Here is a 21,453-nt window from a genome sequence, read left to right as displayed (position 1 = left end):
TCAGGTCATGATCTCACAGTTTGGGAGTTCAAGCCCTGCATCAGGCTCTGCCTTGATGGTGTGAAGCCTGCTTGGGATTCTGTCTCTCCTTCTCTCTGCCTCTTCCCTATCTGTGTGTGCTCTCTTTCTCTCAAAATAAATAAAAAATTTTTTTAAAAGTTTTTTTAATAAAACTTTAATCCATATCGTGAAGATGACAAGAACCAATCTCTATTGAGGACTACACAAATATAAAGTCATACCACATTTAGAACTGAGTTGTTGTGGGGCGCCTGAGTGGCTCAGTCGGTTAAGCATCCGACTTCGGCTCAGGTAATGATCTGACAGTTCGTGAGTTCAAGCCCCACATCGGGCTCTGCGCTGACAGCTCAGAGCCTGGAGCTTGATTCTGTGTCTCCTCTCTCTGCCCCTCTCCCACTCCTCCTCTGTTTCTCTCTCTCAAAAATTAAAAAAACACAAGAACTGGTTTGTTGTATCATATATTCGTTTCCTAATGCTGCTTTAACAAATTACTACAGGGAGGCCTGGGTGGCTCAGTCGGTTAAGCGTCCAACCGACTTATACTTGAATTATTATACTTGAATACTCCAGGATAATCTCTCCAGCTCAAGATCTTTAATTTATATCCTCAAAGTCCTTTCTGTCATATAAAATAATACATTTCCAGGAATTAAGACTTGGATACCTTCAGAGACCATAACTCAGCTTTGTACCATATGATACCCCGCCCCATCTTAGAAATACCAGATGCGTCTATAAATCAATTAGAATACAGAATAGGGCAGTTAATGTATTTTTCCCATGGTAAATCAGTCAATCAAATGAGGGCTACGGAATGCTCCCAGCCACTAGGAACTAACTCAACATATCATGTTTTCTCATTTATTTTATATTTTTATGCTTTCTCATTTTAAATGACACTCAACAATCTGCATTATATCTTTCCACCTACTAGTTCAGATTCTGATGAACAGTCTATAATCCATAATAGCAAACAAAAAGTACAGAAGTGATAGTGCTAGAGATGACAACCAGTGCCAGATTAGTCTGCTTGAACTATACAGTGTTACATGTATAACATTAAGCTTTTGATTGGTGAGGCATCCATTCCAAACACATCCACCTCCTATAAACGTATTACTAGCTATATTACATACTACTAACAAAACAACTAGATAAGAAACCAGGCTACCCCTATCCATGAAGTTCTCCTTCCACAAAGCTTGGGCAACCTAGGTAACTGATTGCTTGAGTGATTCCACTTTTTCCTTCTATACCCTAATTTCCACTCTTACATTTTAAACTCGCCAATGAAGACTGAACCCACAAAACCCTAGTACACCCCACCCTCAGACCCCACCTCAGGCTCATGCTCCTTTCCTCTCTCTCTGCCTGCAATCTCATATGGCCCTAGGGAATGCCATTTATTCTTCAAGACCTGTAAGTAATAAATCTTGTTCTTCAAATTTCCCTATTGGTTTTAGGCGGTGGTCCTGAATCATTAAGAACCATGAAATCTGGTCCAGCCAAAACAGTAGCCCCAGTGGCAGTTGGAGGAATGTCTGTGAGGCTTGCTATGAGTAAATTACAAGCCTGGTAAGAGCCTAAGTCATTCCTAGCCAAGACCATCACAACAGGCTGCCACTACAAAGGACTACAGACTGCTGGGTTGAAACAACAGAAATTAAATTTCTCACAATTCTGGAAGCCAAAAGTTCCAGATCAACATGTCAGCAGGGTTTATAAAAGGCTTGTAAAAGGCCACCTTCTTCTGTGTCTTCACATGGTCTTTCTTCTGTGTCTATGTCCTAATCTTCTCCTCTTGTAAGGACATCAATCATAGGGCCTCAATGAGGGCCCACCCAGTGATCCCATTCTAACTTATTTACTTCTTTAAAGATCCTACCTCCAAATACAGTCACATTCGGAGGTACTAGAAATTAGGACTTCAACATATGAATTCCGGGGGAACACAATCCAGCCAAAAGAGAAGAAGCATGCTTAATCTTAAAACTCATGAAATATATTTAAGAAACTGGTTAAATAAACCTAAAATAAATACCAACAGGCCATTAGGGATTAGGAAAAGTCCCACAATATAATGGATAATTCACCAAAATATCACCAAAGTCAGTAAGGATGAAGCAAGAATTGTGCAACAAAGAGCCAGAAAAGACTGTAAGTGGACTGAGTTATATTACAAATTTGGGAGATTTTAATAGAAGCAGATAGCCAGTATAGAATACGTATCATAGACTAAACCGTATTGACCCCATAATGCAATGATACTCCAACTATGGTCCAAAGACTCCCAAGGTCCCCAACATCCTGTCTTTTCTAACTATATATCGGCAGGAAGCCAGACTTTCTTCATATACATAACCAAAACAATAAATCACAACATATTAAATGTAAAAACAAATAGGAAAATCCAGTTATCGTTTATTAAACAAATCATTGGGGTGTCCGGGTGGCTCAGTCAGTTAAGCATCTGACTTCGGCTAAGGTCATGACTCACAGTTTGTAAGTTCAAGTCTGACATCAGGTGAGCACGAGCCCTGCTTCTGGTGATGAGCCGTGCTTCTCCCTCTCTCTCTGCCCCTCAATTCTCTCTCAATTAAAAAAAAAAAATCACTTAAAGGATTTGCAGAGGAGCACCTGGGTGGATCAGTTGATTAAGCACCTGACTTTGGCCCAGGTCATGATCTTGCGGTTCAGTTCGTGTGTTCAAGCCCTGAGTCAGGATCTGTGCTAAGCACTTGCTCAGAGCCTGGAGCCTGCTTCAGATTTTGTGTCACCCTCTCTCTGACCCTCCTCAGTTCATGCTCTAACTCTCTCTCTCTTAAAAATAAACAAACACTTAAAAATGTTTTTTAATAAATAAAAGGATTTGCAGAAATTTGAAAGCAATGTCACTCTTCTCACAAATTTCTCTGTTTTGGTTAACAGTTGCTTTTCATTAAAATGTTATTTATATTAACAAGTAATGGGTTTATTGTTAAATGAGTAACTACTTGAATATTTATCAATTTTAATTTCTGATATGATAAATACTGGAAGATATACCCATATAAACCAAAGCCTTTTGGATTCTCAGTAATTGAAGATGTTATGGGAGCCTGGGAACAGAAAGTATAAGAAAAAAAGTCTTTTCATAATGATAAGTTCATCAAAAGCACATTATAAACCTAAGTACTTACGTTATTATGTTAACAACATAGCTCCAAAATACATTTTAAAAATGGTAAAAATTCAAAGAAAAATAGGATACTTAAAAAATGAGAGTCAGAGATTACGATATACCTTCCTCAACAATTAATAAAAACAAGTGGACAAAAAAATCAGTTAAAGATAAAAAATCGAACATTATCAACCAATGTGACCTGAGGAGACTTACAGAACATTCTATCCAACTGCAACAAAATATATTTTGTTCTCAAGTGTACATAAAACATTTACCGAGAGAGTATATTCCGGATTATGAAACAATTCTTAATAAATGTGAAAAGACTTGTATCATATTTTCTTCTACTATAGAATTAAATTAGAAATCAATAGCCAGAAAGATCCTTTGAAAATCTTGAAATATTTCCAAATAGTCCTGAGCCAGGAAAGAAACAAAACAAAAAACGAGAACTGGAAATTATTTTGAGCTGAATGAAAATGATGGCACAACCCATCTACATTTATGAGATGGGAAACTCTATTTCAAGGGAAATTTATAGGCCTAAGACACCTATATTAGAAAAGACAAAAGATTCTCAATAACCTCAGCTTTTACTTTTAAAAAGGATAAAAGACAAGTAAATTAACTCCAAGGACCAGAAAAGGAAAAGAAAAAATCTATACAAAATAAAAATCAACAGAAACCAGAAAAACAGTACAGAAAATTAATGAAACCAAATGCTGATGACTTTTTTAGAAGATCAATAAAATTCATAAATTAGCCATACTAATCAGTTTAAAAACAAAGAAGAAACCAATTAAGAATATCAAGAATGAGACATGTGACATCACTACAGTGTCTTCAAATATTAAAAGGATAAGGAAATGTTATTAACATCTGTATGCAAATGAATATGACAACTTAGGTGAAATGGCCAAATTCCTGGAAAAAGACAAAGCTTACTCAAGAAGAAACAGATAAAGAGAACAACCCAGTATCTACTAAAGATACTAAACAAGGGTGCCTGGGCGGCTCAGTCAGTTAAGCATCTGACTCTTGATTTCGGCTCAGGTCATGATGTCACGGTTCATGAATTCCAGCCCCAAGTCAGGCTCCTCACTGATAGCGCTTAGAGCCTGTTTGGAATTCTCTTGCACCCTCTCTCTCACTCCCTACCCACTCTGCTCAGGCCCACATGTGAGCTTTCTCTTTCTCAAAATAAATAAATAAATAAATAAATAAACTAAAAAAAAAAAAACTCAGAGCGGGGGTGGGGGGAGCACCTGAATGGCTCTGTTAAGCATCCAACTTCAGCTCAAGTCATGATCTCGCAGTTTGTAACTTGGAGCCCTGCACTGGGCTCTGTGCTGACAGCTCAAAGCCTGGAGCCTGCTTCTCCTTCTGCCCTTTCCCTGCTTGTGATCTATCTCTCTCTGTCTCTCAAAAATAAATAAACATTAAAAAATTTTTTTACTTTAATTTTTTTTAAAGGTATTAAATATATAGTTAAAAGTTCCCTGCCAAGAAAAACTCCAGGCCCAATGGCTTCACTGGTAAGTTCTACCAAACATTTAAAAGAGAGCACGGATCAATTCTACATACACTTTTCCATAAAAGTGAAGAGAACGGAACACTGCCCAATATATTTGTAAGACTAGCATACTGACACCAAAAGCAGCCAAAGACATTACAAGAAAACTACAGACCAATAACTCGAGAGCATAGAAGCAAAAGTTCTTAACAAAATTTTAGTAAATGAAGTCTAACAATCTATGTAATAGAGAATATATTGTGGTCTAGTGAAGTTTATCCCAGGAAAGCAAGGCCATTTAAACATTCCAAAAAAAGATCATTTCAACAACACTGAAAAAGCATCTGACAAAATCCATCATCCACTCCTAATAAGAACTCTCAGCAAACTGCACCTTTAGAAGGCAACTTCCTCAATCTCATAAAGCATGTTTCTGAAAAAGCTACCAACTGTAATCATAAATGTGAAAAACTGAATGATTTCCACTAAGATAAAAACAAGACAACAATGTCCACTTTCACTATGCCTATCCAACGTTTTCTTAAAGCTTCAAACTAGTGCAGTAAGGCAAGAAAAAAAAAAAGTAAAGAAAAGAAAAGGGGGAAGGGAGGAAAAATAGAGGGAAGAAGTAAAACTAAAACTCTATTTACAAATAACATAATTTTCTGTAAAGAAAATATAACGGAATCTATGCAATCACTACCCTAACTATTAAGTGACTTTAAGAAGGATACAAAGTAAATATACAAGTGCCAAATGCATTTCTGTACCTACGAGCAAAAAAATGAACAATCAAGCAAAGAGTATAAAAATAACACCATCTATAATAGCATAAAAATACTTTGGAATCAATGTGACCAAAGATGAGCAAGGCTTAAAACACTAAAATCTACAGAAAGCACACAAAAAGATGCTTAACATCATTAATAATTACTAGGGAAATGGAAATTAAAACCTCAATATTAGAATGGCTAAAACACCTATTAAAATGACTAAAACTAAAAAGAGTGACCAGAGCAAGTGCTGGTGAGGATGTGAGGCAACTGAAACTCACCTACAGTGTTGGTAGGAAGATGAAATGTTATAATCATTTTGGAAACAATTTAGGTATAAATTTGGTTATAAAGTTAAACAGGTATCTACCATGTTACCTATCCATTCCACTCTAAACATACTTAAATTATGAAAAATAAAAATAAATGGCCATATAAAAACCTGTACACAAATGTTCACATAAGTTTTACTTGTAATATGCAAACCAAAAAAAATCCAGATGTTCATCAACATCTAAATGGATAAACAAAATGTGGAACAATGAAATAGTACTCAGCAATAAAAAAGTGAACTATTTTCATATACAACATGGATGAATCTCAAAATAATTATGCTGAAAGAAGCCAGACAAAAAAACAATATGTATCATATAATTCCATTTATATAAAATTCTAGAAAATGTAAACTAATCCACAGTGACAGCCTGAGGACAGGGGAAAGAAAGGTGGGATAACAAAGAAGTATGAAAAAATGGGGTGAGGGGGGAATGTTCATTATCTTGAATGTGTTGATGATCTCTTGGGTAATATGTGTATGAAAATTTATAAAATTTTATGCTTTAATTATGTGCAATTTATTTTACTTCTCAAAAATAGGCTTTTACAGTAGGGTAACTGGCAATGACTACACAACAGTGTGAATATACTTAATGCCAATGAACTATACACTAAATAATGGTTAAAATGGTAAACTTTAAGTTATGTATAGGTTACCACAAAAACAAAAATTTTTTTTAAAAAGTGGGTTTACTGAATTCGAAGCTGAAGCCAGAAGTGATAATAACTACAGTTAGTAAGATAAGTAAGGAATTCATATTTCCAGGCTATCTACTTCTTTGACTATGCTACTTCTAACCTGCCAGCTGATTAAATATGAATTTAAAGCCTTTTTTAAGCTCTTACCTGTGAGATATGATTGATGGAAGACTCCATTCTCCGAAGCTGAGAGGCTTGGATATCCAGCAATTGGAGTACATTGTTGGCCAATGCATTTATTTGATAAGCAACACTAGCTAGGGATTGGGTTGTGTAGGCTTTGGTCTCTTCTAAAGCTTTTCTCTTGTCTGCAGCCTGAAAATAAGAACAAAAACAATCAATACTTAGGTTAATATTCATTAAACATATATTCTACAGAAAAGGAGAGTTACAATGATATTTTTTAACAGAAAGGCTCAACTGAATCAAAAAACTTATCAGAGCAGTCTGATGATAGTCTCAGGACACTGACAAGGCCATGGCAGAAATCCCTATCTGTCGGGTGGAATCCATGATCTCTTGGCAGCCAATCCACTGAGGCATCTGGCTGGCTCAGTTGGTTAAGCATGCAACTTCAACTCAGGTCAGGATGTGAATTTGAGCCCCACTTCCAGCTTGCTGCTATCAACATGGAGCCCACATCGGATCCTCTGTCTCCCTCTCTCTGCCCCCAGCCCCACTCACATGCACATACTATCAAAAATAACAAGGGGGAGAAGAAGGGTGGAAATGGTGGGGGAAAGGGAGAGAGGCAAACCATGAGAGACTCTTGAATGCTGACAAAAACTGAGGACTGATGGATGTGGGGGGGAGGGGGGATGGGCATGGAGGAGGACACTTGTGGGGATGAGCACTGAGTGTTATGTGGAAACTAATTTGACAATAAACTATTTGTAAAAAAAAACAAAAAAAAATAAACATTAAAAAAAATTTTTTTTAAGGAGCCACAAAGTGACTGTGATCAGAGATACACATTACAGCCCCTCAACCACCAATTTATCACATTACATCTTTAGAACATTCTGCCAGCCCCAAGCTCCCAACTCATGTTGAGAGGTTAGCTAAACTAGAATATTCCTGCCTCGGCATCCATTTTGTGTGGCTAAGTGGCCTACAGGGACCTTAGACTGACACTAGCTCTTCATGCCCTAGATAACAGCCCTCAGGGTCACAAGCAAATTTAAGTTCCTGATATAATGCTCCAAACCCACCTTGTGATAAATAATCTCTCCTGTCTCCCACTCCTTCCCCTTTTGTGCCGCCTTAGATAAGACCACCTTGGAGCTTATCAAAACCTTGCTGTTTTGGATTTTAATTAACCAATCCAGATTTAACCTGGGAATCTCAACGCAATCCACCTGAGGACCCTAGTAAAGGGCTGTGCCCCGAGTCCTGCTGCTCACTCGCTGTATACATCCTGCACTGAACTTCTCCCTGTGTCCCCTGGAGACATTATACTGTGTACTCCCAGGACCTGTGAATAATAAACTTCTCTATTTCACTTTCTCTTGCAGTCCTTTGTTGAACCTCAGCTCACCAACCAGGGTCTCTACTTAACAAACGTTTAACAAAAAATTCCAACACCTGCCAATACACTAAATACAGACTAAATCCATTAAACACATCAGAATTCCAACCTCCATGTTATCCCTGTTATCCACTATGACCATGTCTCTCATCTTCACAAAAACCACTGTGAATCTCATAACAATCCTTTACCCACCTGTTCTTCCCAAACTCCTGTACGTAACTCAGAGTCTGGTGATGAGAAAAGTTCAGAGACAAAGTTCACAAAGCTAAATTCAAAGACAAGCAATAAACTCTGTGTAGCAGGGTGGGGGCAGCAACTTAGATTACAAAATGTAAATATCATTAATATATAATCTAAATATGAAGAAAAAGGCTAAGAATCAATTTTAAAAAACAGTTCTAACAATTCACAAAAAAAGACAATATAACCGCTTTTAACCATTTGAAAAGACATTCAACTACATTCACTATAAAAAAGTAATGCAAATGCAAACCAATGTGAGATACTATTTCTCACCTACCCATCTGCCGAACATCTAAAAGTCTGACAAGGTACTCTGCAAAGTTGTGCGGAAAGATCCTCTGATAACAGAGCAAAATTACATATCGATTTTCTTTTTACTATCCCAGTAATCTCATTTTAGGAATCCATCTCAAAGAATCACTGGCAAAAATACATATACAGTTATTCATATTTGCACTATTTGTAAAAGACTAACTCACAAACTGTGAGATCATGACCTGAGCTGAAATCAAGAGTTAGATGCTTAACTGACTGAGCCACCCAAGTGCCCTGATCATTTTTAAGGCTTTTTGTCTTCTTATCCTGAAGACAAAAATAATTGAAAGAGAAAAGAAACCCTGAAACTGTTTTCAATCATTTTATTGCTGATGGTAGTTTCAAAATTATTCTGAGATGCTTATTTGTGCAGTGTGAGATGAAGCAAGTCATTATATGTTCATGTCATTGAGAAGTTAGATTTTGGCATGGTTCACAAGACTCTCTTGATGTAAAAAGAAGGTTTAAGAAAAAAAGTTTAAAAAAAAACAAGGTTTTGGATTTAAATTCAAAGCATCAGTTCAAACTCAATTTGTATCGTATCATATCATATATCAATATCCTACCTCTGTCCAAAGAAACAGCCTAACTGTAAAACATGGTGACTATAACTGGTAACACCATATTATATACCTTAAATCTGCTAAGAAAGTAGAACTTAAAAGTTCTTACAAAAAAAAAAAGATAACTATGTTAGGTGACAGATATGTTCATTAGATATGAGGAATCCTTCTCAATGTGTATGTACATCAAACTATCAAGACATCCACTTTAAATATATTACAAATTTATTTGCCAATTACACCTAAATAAAGATGGGGGGGTAAGAAAAGACTTAAAAATAACTAACATCCATGGAAAACTATTTATTATTCAGATTATGATCTCTAATACCACTTCCAAGCCAACTACAAGTCTAGGACCTGAAATGTACCAAGAGGCACTATGTGTATTGCAAGGCATGTGAAGCCAAGGCTACTCTAGGGTCATGTGAAAAGTACTCAGGAATCAAGTGGAATAAGCTGCCACGGGCCACATCGATGAAGATAGTAACTACAATGGAATGAAACACATGAAATGTTTAAATACGAGTTTGTAACAATATTAAAATTTATTTTTTAATTTTTTTAAGTAATCTCTACGCCTAACATGGAGTTCGAAATCACAGCCCCATGATCAAGAGTTCATGCTCCCCTAGAACCAATTAAGCCATCCAGGTACCCCTAAAAAAATTTTTTTAAAAGGTCATTGACCAGTTTGGGAGGATGTTAGGGACCATCACGGGAGGGTAGGAGCGTGTCAGCTTTATTAAAATATGAAATGCATAAAATTAAAAATTTTAAGTATACACTTCAGTGTGTTTTGATAAATGTGTACAGTAGCATAACCACCATCCTAAGAACACTTCTCTCATATACTTTACAGTCAACTCCCTCCATATATTCTGGACTCTGGAAACCACTGATTTCCCTTTGTCACTACAGTTTTTGCCTGTTCTAGAGTTTCATATAAAAAGAATCAAAAGTATGTATAGTCTTTTGTGTGTGGCCTCTTGAAATTCATCCTTGTACTGGTAAGCAGTATTCCATTATATGGATTTACCATGATGTGTTTATTCATCAGCTGATAGATATGCGGTTTGTTTCCAGTTTGGGATGACTAAAACTGCTATAAATATCTGATTCCAGGTCTCTGTGTGTTTTCATTATGTATTCATTCCTCCTGGGTAATACCGACGTAATACCTAAGAGCAGAACTACTAAGTCAATGGTAAATGAAGTTTCTGTTTAACATTATGAGAAACTGCTGGGCTATTTTCCAAAGTAGCAGTACTATTTCGTATTCCCAGCAGCAATATATGTGAGTTCTAGTTTCTCCACATCCTTGACAACATTTGGTATGGTCAGTCTCTTTAATTTTATTAGTGGTCTTAATTTCAACTTCCCTAGTTAAAGTTATGACTGACTCTGAACATCACTTCAAATGCTTGTGTACTATCCATTTCTTCAATGAAGTATTCAAATCTTTTGCCACTTTTAACTGGTTTGTTTGCATTATTACTGAGCTGTACATATATGCATATATATGGCAAAATATATAGACTAAATACAAGTCTTTTATCAGATATAGTTTATAAATACTTCTTCTAGTCATGCAGCCTGCCTTTTCATTATTTTAAGTCTTTCAAAGAAAAAAATACTTTTCTTTTGATGAAGCCCAATTGACCAATATTTTTCTATTTCATGATTTTTATGTCCTATTTTAAAAAATCTTTGCCAACCCCAAGGTCACTAAGATTTCCCCCATATTTTCCTCCAGAAATGAAGGAAAGAAATTTTATAATTTTTGTCCTTACATTTGATAGAGCTGTGATCTATTTCATATTAACTTTCTGCATGAGGTGTAAATTAGAGTAATAATCAAAATTATTTTCTTATATATAGATATCCAATTGTTCCAGCATCATTGGTTGAAAAGATTACCCTTTTCAATTTTTTTTTTCCAATGTTTTATTTCTGAGAGCCAGCGAGAGAGTGTGAGCAGGGGAGGGTCAGAGAGAGGGGGAGACACAGAATCTGAAACAGGTTCCAGGCTCTGAGCTGGCTGTCAGCACAGAGCCAGACACAGGGCTCGAACCTATGAATCGTGAGATCATGACCTGAGCCGAAGTCGGATGCTTAACCCACTGAGCCACCCAGGTGCCCCAAAAGATCACCCTTTTCTTCAATGAACTGTCTTGGCACTTACTCAAAAATCAATTGACTGCATATATGTGGGTCTACTTCTGAGCCCTCTTTTGGGTTCCACTGATATATCTGTTGATCTTCATTTAGCACTATACTGTATTGATTACTATAGCTTTAATAATTCTTGAAAACAGGTACTAAGGTCCCCCAGAGCTGTTTTCCTTTTTCAAGACTGTTATGGATATTTCTAAGTCTTTTGCACTTTCATGTAAATTTTATTTTTTTTCACTGATTTCATGTAAATTTTAGAATCATTTTGTCCATTTCCACAAGAGTCCACTAAAAATTTGACAGGGATTGTACTGAATCTAGAAATCAATTTGGAGAAAACTGCTATCTTAACAACACTGCATCTTCCAGTTGTGAACACAATAATGCTCCCCTAGTACATAAGTCTTCTAAAAAACTTCGCTGAGAGAATTTAAAGTTTCTGTATACCATCTGCAAACATTTTGTTAAATTTATCCTTATGTACTTCATACTTTTAATGTTTATTGGTTTTGAGAAGGAAAGCTGAGGAGGGGCACAGAGAGAGGGAGAGAGAGAATCCCAAGCAAGCTCCACACTGACACTGTGGAGCCCAACATGGAGCTCAAACCCCAATCAAATTATGAGATCATGACCTGAGTCAAAATCAAGAGTCAGATACCAACCAACCGAGCCACCCAGGTACCCCACGTATTTCATATTTTTTAATGCTATTTTGAATGATACTGTTTTTATCAATTCAATTGCCAATTATTCATTGCAAGCTTACGGGAATAAATTGATTTCTGAATACTGACGTTGGAATCCTGCAACATTGCTAAATTCATTTATTTGCTGCAGTTGTTTTTGTAGATTTCATAGGCTATTGTACGTAGACAATCATGAAAGTTGATTTTACTTCTTACTTTCCAATCTGTATATCTTCTTTTACTTGTTCTACTGCACTGGCTTTTGGGGCATCTGACCTTTATAAAGATATATGCCCTTTATGAAGCTAAGGAAGTGCCTTCTATTCTTAGTACGTTTAAAACTAGATTTAATCTTGAATGATACTTTTCACTCATCCACTGAATCCTAGAGTTTCATCTGCCTTTTGTTTTGTTTTCAGTATACAAGTTGCACACTTTTCTTTCACAAGAGTAAGAGACTACTAGCTTTGCATTATCTATTCTCCCTTCCTCCAGAGCACATAATTATACTTCATTTCTCAGCTTCCCTAACTGCATGGTCATACAACTAAATATTGCCAATGCAGTGATAACAGAAATGGGCGTCACTTCCAGGCCTAGACACAGAAACCTCTCATGCACGTTCCAACGCAACTGTTAGGGTAAAATGTAGTCCCTACCAAAACAACAGAGTTGTGTCTAATAGAAACTATTTCACACTTCCATCTTTAATTTAAATTTAAACTAATTAAAATTAAGTGAAATTTAAAAATTCATTTTTTCCAACTAGCCACATTTTCAAGCGCTCAATACCTACATGTGGTTTGCCATGACTTTATTGAAGACACAGGTCCAGTCAGTTAATTTCCTCTACAGACCACTGAATTTAAAAGTAAAGCCTGCACCAGAATTGCTATTGTTGCTTACTTCAGATTTGTAAGTTGGTAGTATCCAACAGTTGGTCTCCTTTTTTTATATACTTTAACTGCATCAGTACCAACAGCTTTAGTACATTCCAAGTATCAAACAAAACGGATTATAAACTAGAAGACAAACAGGCAGCGTTTCTCCAATGAACTAAAACAGATATTGATAATTATATATGGCTGTCTTCCTTGCAAAATTTAAAAACTCTTAACTAATCACTCTAGAAGCTGACATGTGATATGAAACCCATTTGCCATCCCTGTCTTATGCCACTGATGAAGTTTGCTTAAAAATGCAAATAAATATGTTCAGCTTTAAAAGAAAAAGTTAATTATTTAAAAGAGCTAAACTCAAAATAAACAATGTAGCCGAGAATTAAACAGGAAATCCCTTAGATAACTGAATTTTTTTAAGAGCCCATACATAAAACTAGCTCTCTTCTTCCTTCCTTATCTACCTGTGGAAATCAAGCTTTACTGAGTCAGGATCTGCTAGCTGGAGTAAAGAACATTTTCAAGTCTGTGTAAGTCCCTTAAGGTGACTACACAGGAAAAGTAATCTCTTTTTTTCACTCCCTAAAGTGGAAATTACTAATTATAAGCAAACTCTCTCATATCTATAAGTTTATCTTCAATTGTATTTCCTCTCCCTCATTTTCTCAACCTTCATCTACTACCACAACAAAAACTTTTCTCCTTCTCTTTATCTCATGTAAATACTTGAATCCTAAGAGACACAGAACCTTGTCATGACTATGCTTAAAAACAAATGCACTCTAAATAAAAAACAAATCCTATATAGTTTTTGAATGTTTGCCTGTTTTTAGCAGAAAAATACCCCAAAAAAAGAGAAAAATGTAAATGAAAAAAAATGTATCATGGTCTCATCATTCAAATAGACCATGTTAACATTTTAATGTACTTTCTTCCAAGTCTCTCAGTGTCTGTATGCAAGAATGTAAAATCTGACATTATACCCTCCAGTGACATGTCCTGCTTTTTTGTTAATTGATGTACTATGGAAATTTCCCCATGGCATATTCTTCCTGAGCATCCTTTTCAAAAAATTTTTTCAACTGCTTCATGGTTATGGCAGTAACCTGTTTGTTGCCTTCTTGCCTCATTTTAAGCTGATTTTAATCAGAGCATCAATATATTGAGCCCTGTGAAAAAATCAAATTCAAATCCAACTTCTTCTAAGTGATCAAACAAGAGATGACATTATTTAATAGCTGTAGGCATTCAGAGGACATGTACAGTACAAAACATGTACAATTACTCTTCCCCTGAGTAATTGTTAATATACATACAAGTAGAAAGAACTATATGATAACCCCATATACCTATCCTTCAACTTCAGTATCATATTTAGTTTTAGAAATTCACATTTTACTTGGTTTTATAATGCCTGCTAAAATTTGTATCTGAAATACATGAAAAATTAATGTTCACTTATTTTTTTAATGTTTTATTTATTTCTGAGAGAAAAAAAAAGAGAGACAGCGTGAGCAAGGGAGGGTCAGAGAGAGAGGGAGATACAGAATCCAAAACAGGCTCCAGACTCTGAGCTGGCTGTCAGTACAGAGCCCGACACGGGGCTCGAACCCACGAATCATGAGATCATGACCTGAGCCGAAGTCAGACGCTCAACCGACTGAGCCACCCAGGTGCCCCAATGTTTACTTATTTTTTAAATGAACTCAGAATGCTTTTCTCAGAACGTATCTTAAAAACTGGATCACCCGGGTGGCTCAGTCAGGCGTCCGACTTCGGCTCAGGTCATTATCTCACAGTTCGTGGGTTCAAGCCCCGTGTCAGGATCTGTGCTAACAGCTCAGACCCTGGAGCCTGCTTTGAATTCTGTGTCTTCCTTTCTCTCTGCCCCTCCCCCGCTTATGTTCTGTCTGTCTCTGTCCCCCCTCCCAAAAATAAACATTAAAAAAACACAATTTTTTAAAAAGTATATTAAAAACTAAGTATCTATTAAATGGACATTTTAATCATATGAAATAAGCACCAAAACACCAATACTGTCATTTTGTTCTAGCTCTACCTTAAATCCGTTTTCTTCACGCACTAGGCATTAAGTACATATTTATTTATATTATGTTTAATAAAACTAATCATTTTCTTCCAACTCTTCATAGTAACATGTCAGCAGTACACTTAAGTTCCAAATACAAGTCTGTAGGCTAATGTTCAAAGTACTATTCTAGGGGCACTTGCACGATTCAGTTGGTTAAGCATCTCTTAATTAATCAGCTCAGATCATGATCTCACAGTTCATGGGTTCAAAGCCTGTACTGAGCTCTACACTGACAGTGCGGCACCTGCTTGGGATTCTCTCTCTCTCACTCTCTCTTCTGCCCCTTCCCCACTTGTTCTCTCTCTCTCAAATTAAATAAACATTTAAACTAAAAACATTTTTAAGTACTTTTCTAGGGGGACTCGGGTGGCTCAATGGGGTAATCATCAGACTCTTGATTTTAGCTCTGGTCATGATCTCATGGTTCATGAGTTCAATCCCCATGTCAGGCTCTGTCCTGGGAGCAGGGAGCCTGCATGGGATTCATTCTCTCTCTCCCTCTCTCTCTACCCCTCCCCTGCTCATGTTCTCTCTCAAAATAAACAAACATTCAAAAAACAAAAAGTGTCATACGGAGGAAGGACGCTACTTCATTAAAAGATGTCTATATGGGAGTGCCTGGGTGGCTCAGTCAGTTAAGAGTCCCACCTCGGCTCAGGTCATGATCTCCCAGTTTGTGAGTCTGAACCCCACATCAGGCTCGGTGCTGACAGCTTAGAGCCTGGATCTGCTTCAGATTCTGTTTCTCCCCCTCTCTCTGCCCCTCCCCTGCTCATGCACCCTCTGTCTCTCTCTCTCAAAAAATAATAAATGTTAAATAAATTAAAATAAGTCCTATATGGAAAACACAGCCTATACCTAAATACATATGCTATCGAATGCTGTAACATTTCAAAATAATAATATGACTTGAAATAAAACATTCCCTTTCTCACTTCGAAATCTTCCTGAAAGTCTGCCAAGAGGACTTGAAAATAATTTGCTTTCTTTGAAAAGCAATTAATTTCACTCTGCCCTAACTGCAAGTGGTTTAATGACCCTGCTTATTAGGTAACAAATAGTGGTCTCGTGCACTAATAAAAAGGTTTCTGTTGGGGCGCCTGGGTGGCTTAGTCGGTTGAGCGTCCGACTTTCGCTTAGGTCATGATCTCGCGGTTCGTGGGTTCAAGCCCTGCGTCGGGCTCTGTGCTGACTACCAGCTCAGAGCCTAGAGCCTGTTTCAGAGTCTGTGTCTCCCTCTCTCTCTGACCCTCCCCTGCTCACGCTGTCTCTCTCTCCTAGAAATAAATAAAACATTAAAAAAATTTAAAAAAAAAAGGTTTCTGCCATCTTGCTTTTATGTCTTTACCTTTCCTCCCCTCTTTCTAGAAATGTCGTCACATCATTTCCTTTAATAACTTCTTTCTCCCTTTTTCTTTTTTTAAAAACTTTTAACTCACCCCTACTCCAAACTTCCCAGGAACTTTCCCAAAGTCAGTATTTTCCCCCACAAAATATTTTAAATGTTTTAAATACGGTTTTTTCCAATTACTTAATGGAAGCAATTTCATGGCAATCCAATAAAAAATAACCTAAATCTACAAAAAAAAAATACTCTACTTCAATGATTCCAATAAACCAGATAGTGTTAGATGCACCATTTTTATTTAATGACTAAGGGAAAAAAAGCTAATTAAATTGCCAGAATGCTTTCTTAGGAAGAATTACATTATACTTATAGAAAATGCTTTTTCAGATTTATTTAGGTAGACTCTTTGTAGGTCAGTCTTAATTGTAAAGAAAGTAATAAAATCTGCTAGAAAATTCATATTCAAAGTTATCCAAATTCCAAGAACCAAAAAAACAAAAAACCCTTTTGTATGAGCCAAAATCTAACCAGATTTTACACAGCTATTGTCATGTCTATCTAGTTTCCTTAAAACTCGAACAACCTGGGGCACCTGGGTTGCTCAGTCAGTTGGGCATCCGACTTCGGCTCAGGTCATGATCACACAGTTCGTGGGTTCAAGCCCTGCGTCAGGCTCTGTGCTGACAGCTCAGAGCCTGGAGCCTGTTTCAGATTCTGTGTCTCCCTCTCTCTGACCCTCCCCTGATCACACTGTCTCTGTCTCTCAGAAATAAATAAAAACATTTTTTAAACAATTCAAAAAACCTTAACCCTTCAACCCTGACCTTTTTTTATGCTCAAGACAGATATTTTAAAACTCCAGGGGCCTCTGGGTGGCTCAGTAGGTTAAGCATCCAACTCTGACTTTGACTCAAGTCATGATCTCACAGTTCATGGGTCTGAGCCCTGCATGGGGCTCCATGCCAACAGTGCAGAGCCTGCTTGGGATTCTCTCTCTCCTTCTCTCTAAAGAAATAAATTAAAAAAAAAAAAAAGAAAAGAAAAAAGAAAAAGAAATCCACACTGGTTGTCTTAAGAAAGTCCTACAAGCTGGATTTGTCTGATTATTTACTTAGAACTATATTCTGATTAAACAAAGTGGCAAGAATACCATATAAGCAACGCTGTGAACTTCCCACTGCAGGTAACACAATATTTTAAGATAAGACTCTCCCATTATTTCCAGAATTTTCTTCCAAGCTGCTGACACCAATTCTGCAAATTCTGATACTATCTTAATCTTACCAGAAGCTGTTGCCCCCCAAATTTTCTTAAGGCAAAACCCAGGACTCTATTCTTTCCTCAAATAGTCCTTAAATGATTTGTTAACAGGTTTCAATAAACCAGTTAAACCACCAGCAAAAACAGCTAAGTTCACACAAGTACAGACAATGACTACTGCTCTGGCTAAAAGCTTTTTAATTGTAAAATGCATCCCAATTTTCAAAATGTTAAAATGTGGGGATGAGGAGGAAGTTTCTTAGAACTGATCAAATACAGTAACACTTCAAAAAAAAAAAAAGTATGTTAATACTAATAGTAAAAAGCTTAAAATGTGAGTTTTATGTACCATAAAATACACAAAACAAAACATCTACTTTACTAAAGGGCAGCCTAAGGTTTGGTTGGTTTGAGACTTAAGAAACTTTCAAGGAAAAATCCATAATCATTTTGTGGAAAGGATGAGGCGGAAAAAGAGCACATGGACTAAATGCTGGTTCATCACTGACAAATAAACCTAGTAAGCATGGAGTCATGGGGATTAGGGTATGCATATACTCAAACACCCAGCTAGCATTGAAAGGATATTTTTTCTAACACAATTCCCATTCTAATGAAAGTGAAAAGTAAATAAAAACAAACTCTACCAGATTATGGCAAATATCCAGCGAAAAGAACAAACTCTTTGCCTAACAATTCGGGTTGTGATCTAACTACTGTAAGCCTAAACACAGATCCTCCTACCATCTCCCACTGACGCAACTGCTAACAGACCTAAGAGATTCCACCAAAATCTAGAGGAAGTTTCTATACCTATCATATCACACAGTTCTGATGGTTAAGGAATGAAAGTTGTGGAACACTCATCTTTAATTTAAGAGGTAACACAATCAACAGCTAGTATACTCATTATATAAAATTCAAAATTCAACTCTAATAATACAGAATATATTTTTAGGAGCGTCTGGGTGGCTCAGTCATTTGAGAGTTTGACTCTCGATTTTGGCTCAGGTCATTATCTCACAGTTCGTGAGATCGAGACCCACATGGGGCTCCATATTAAGCATAGAACCTGCTTAAGATTCTCTATCCTACCTTTCTCTCTACCCCTCCCCTACATGCACTCATGCACTATCTCCCTCTCCCTCTCTCAAAATAAACTTAGAAAAAGAAAAAAAAGATTATCTTTAAACCTTCACAAGTTAATTTATATCCCCAGGGCATTTCCAGTAACTAAATAATCAGACTCTGGGGCGCCTGGGTGGCTTAGTCGGTTAAGCGTCCGACTTTCACTTAGGTCATGATCTCGCGGTTCGTGGGTTCGAGCCCCGCGTCGGGCTCTGTGCTGACTGCCAGCTCAGAGCCTGAAGCCTGTTTCAGTCTGTGACTCCCTCTCTCTCTGACCCTCCCCTGCTCACGCTCTCTCTCTCTCTCTCTCTCTCCTAGAAATAAATAAAACATTAAAAAAAATAAAAATAAAATAAAATAATCAGACTCTGAAATTTTAAGTTTTGCCATAATTATAGCCTAAATCAATGACATTCAACCCAGACTAATTCCTTTACCAACCTGTACTATACTACAAAACTTATATTTTTAAAAACATAATTAATGCAAAACCTGTAAAAACCCAGTTTTCAAAAGAGTAACTATTTTTTAAAAATTTTTTTAATGTTTATTTATTTTTGAGAAACTCACAGACCACAAGCAGGGGAGGACCAGAGAGAGAAGCAGACACAGAATCTGAAGCAAGCTCTAGGCTATGAGTTATCAGCCCAGAGTCTGACGAAAGGCTTGAACTCACAAGCCCGTGAAATCATGACCTGAGCCGAAGCTGGACACTTAACCGACTGAGCCACTCAGGTGTCCGTAAAAGAGCAACTACATTTATACACAGAATTAGTTACACGTTCAAGCATTATTGACAGAATATATTTCATACTTAGTCTGAGACACTAGCTTCCTTACACGTTATTAACTATCTTCCCATATGATCTTCTTTCTTTTTTAAATTTTTTAATGTTTTATTCATTTCTGAGAGAGAGAGAGAGAGAGCAAGCGAGCGTGCAGGGGAGGGTCAGAGAGAGAGGGAGACACAGAATCCAAAGCAAGCTCCAGGATCTGAGCTAGCTGTCAGCACAGAGCCCAACGTGGAGCTCGAACCCACGAACCGCGAGATCATGACCTGAGCTGAAGTCAGACGCTTAACCCACTGAGCCACCCAGGCGCCCCTGATCTTCTTTCTTCTTAAAAGAATTGAAATGAGAGAGGAAGTGGGTGGGGTGATAGGTTAAATAGGTGATGGAGACTAAGGAGTTCACTTGCGATGAGCACCAAGTCTTGAATCACGTGAAACTAATATTACACTGTACGTTAACCAACTGGATTTTTTTTTTTTAATGTTTATTTTTCAGAGAGAGACAGAGTGCGAGCGGGGAAGAGGCAGAGAGAAAGGGAGACACAGAATCTGAAGACAGCTCCAGGCTCTGAGCTGTGAGCACAAACAACAACATAAGGCTTTAACTCACATGTGAGATCATAAGCTGAGCCAAAGTTGAATGCTTAACTGACTGAGCCACCCAGACACCCCTGCAATGTTTTTTAATGTTTATTAATTTTGAGACAGACAACAAGGGCGTATGGAGGGTGGGAGAGAGAGAGGAGAGAAAGAATCCCAAGCAAAATCCGAGCTGACAGCTAATGGAATTTAAATAAAATTTAAATTTAAATAAAAATTTTTGATTTAAACTGAAGGAACCATGATGACCGAGCGTGTAGGCTGGGCAAGCACTTTCACACACTGCTAGAGGGTGCAATCAGACAAGTATAACAATTCTCTAAAATGCATATATTCTTGGGGCACCTGGGTGGCTCAAGACTCTTGATTTCAACTCAGGTCTTTATCTCAGGGTTGTGAGCTCAAGCCCCGCACTGGGCTCCTCACTGGGCATGAAGCCTAACTTAAAAATAAAATAAAAATATTGGGGCGCCTGGGTGGCTCAGTTGGTTAAGCGTCTGACTTCAGCTCAGGTCATGGTCTCATAGTTCATGGGTTCAAGCCCCACGTTAGGCTCTGTGCTCACAGCTCAGAGCCTGGAGCCTGTTTCAAATTCTGTGTCTCCCTCTCTCTCTGACCCTTCCTTGCTCACACTGTCTCTCTCTCTCTCTCTCTCTTTCTCTCAGAAATAAAACATTAAAAATTTTTAAATAAAATAAAAATATAAAAAAATGCATATATTTTTCACTTCTAGAAATTTACCCAAAAGAAATAAAAGGTTAAGTGCCAATGAGGCTCCTGACCAGCTCGGCTGGTTAAGTGTTTGACTTCGGCTCAGGTCATGATCTCACGGTTCATGGGTTCAGGCCCCCACATTAGGGTCTCTGCTGTCAGCACAGGGCCCACTTCAGATCCCGTCTCCCTCTCTGCCCTTCCCCCACTTGTGCCCTCTGTCTTTCAAAAATAAATAAACAGTAAAAATTTTTTTAAAAAGGTCAAGCGCCAAAACAAACAAAATTATATGCTCAAGGGTGTCCACACCACCTTTGTCTGTAACAGCAAAAAAAAAAAAAAAAAAGGAAAAAATAGAAATAATCTAAATGGCCAATGACAAGCGATAAAAAAATTCATAGACTAGAATGCCATGTATTCAATAAAAATGATAGGTACTTACCAACAAGTAATGTGTATTAAGACAGGATTCAAGCTGGGAAACAAAGCCAGCTCTTTCTCTTAAACTTAGAGAATAAGAAATTAATTACAGGGGTGCCTTGGGTGGCTCAGTTGGGTTAAGCATCCAACTTTCAATTTCAGCTTGAGTCAAGATCTCACAGTTCAT

General features: G+C 37.3%; 1 protein-coding gene across 9 annotated transcripts in view; it reads right to left on the bottom strand.

Moving 5' to 3' along the window:
* Window positions 1-21,453, bottom strand: part of ABI1 (abl interactor 1) — a 129,457-nt gene that overhangs the window by 71,040 nt on the left and 36,964 nt on the right. For all 9 annotated transcript variants that reach the window (XM_077772421.1, XM_077772420.1, XM_077772412.1 and 6 more), the window contains exon 2: window positions 6,653-6,820. In XM_077772421.1, coding sequence (XP_077628547.1) covers window positions 6,653-6,820 — 168 coding nt within the window. The remainder of the gene's footprint in view (window positions 1-6,652; window positions 6,821-21,453) is intronic.

The sequence above is a fragment of the Crocuta crocuta genome, unplaced genomic scaffold, assembly GCF_008692635.1.
Source record: "Crocuta crocuta isolate KB4526 unplaced genomic scaffold, BGI_CrCroc_1.0 scaffold96, whole genome shotgun sequence".
In the NCBI taxonomy this organism is placed as follows: Eukaryota; Metazoa; Chordata; class Mammalia; order Carnivora; family Hyaenidae; genus Crocuta; species Crocuta crocuta.
The sequence above is the reverse complement of the archived record's forward strand: the minus strand, read 5'-3'. Positions and strand labels throughout refer to the sequence as shown.